Raw genomic sequence first — 587 nt, forward strand, 5'->3', positions numbered from 1 at the left:
TTGATATGGAATCTTAATCTTAACAGATCTGCTCCTTTCAGAAAATGACGTTATTTTGTGGTTAAAATCTGACTGATTACTGATGATGACCCTTAGATTCACACTGCAAACAATGCTTGTTGTTTCATACCTTTCCTAAAAGAATGTGCCTCACTAAAGCCTCAGAGAAATCTGAGCAACTTGACCTTTGACCTTTCTCAGTGCTCAGGAGGGTTGACAGGGGGAAATGGGTGCATGAAGAAGTGGAGGAGGGGGAGGAAGGGTTGGGGGCAGATGGGGAGAGGGAGTTTAATTTTTCAATAGGACTGTCAAGGACACGCAGCGGTCCACCCAGCTCCACTCACCTGAAAGAATGTGTTCGGAGACCAAAAAGAAGCAGGTGTCCTCGTCACACATCTGCACGTTTCTTCGTATTTCCTATAAAGATTTTTAAATTTCACAGAGCGGTTTAAGAGCTGTTTTTTTTTTCAAAGAAAGATCACAAAAGAATTGAAAAGAATAGTTTATTTATTCATTCACTCTCCTGTACCCATGGGAGCTGAAATGAAAGGACTCTCACATAAACGTGCATGAACACACACACACAT

General features: G+C 41.6%; 1 protein-coding gene across 1 annotated transcript in view; it reads right to left on the bottom strand.

Moving 5' to 3' along the window:
* Positions 1 to 587, bottom strand: part of mafaa (v-maf avian musculoaponeurotic fibrosarcoma oncogene homolog Aa) — a 31076-nt gene that overhangs the window by 10064 nt on the left and 20425 nt on the right. Inside the window, exon 3 of the mRNA XM_035653550.1 lies at positions 345 to 417. Within this exon, the coding sequence (XP_035509443.1) occupies positions 345 to 417 (73 nt within the window). The remainder of the gene's footprint in view (positions 1 to 344; positions 418 to 587) is intronic.

The sequence above is a fragment of the Morone saxatilis genome, unplaced genomic scaffold (assembly GCF_004916995.1).
Source record: "Morone saxatilis isolate NCDOM2014 unplaced genomic scaffold, NCSU_SB_2.0 Contig12, whole genome shotgun sequence".
Lineage (NCBI taxonomy): Eukaryota > Metazoa > Chordata > Actinopteri > Moronidae > Morone > Morone saxatilis.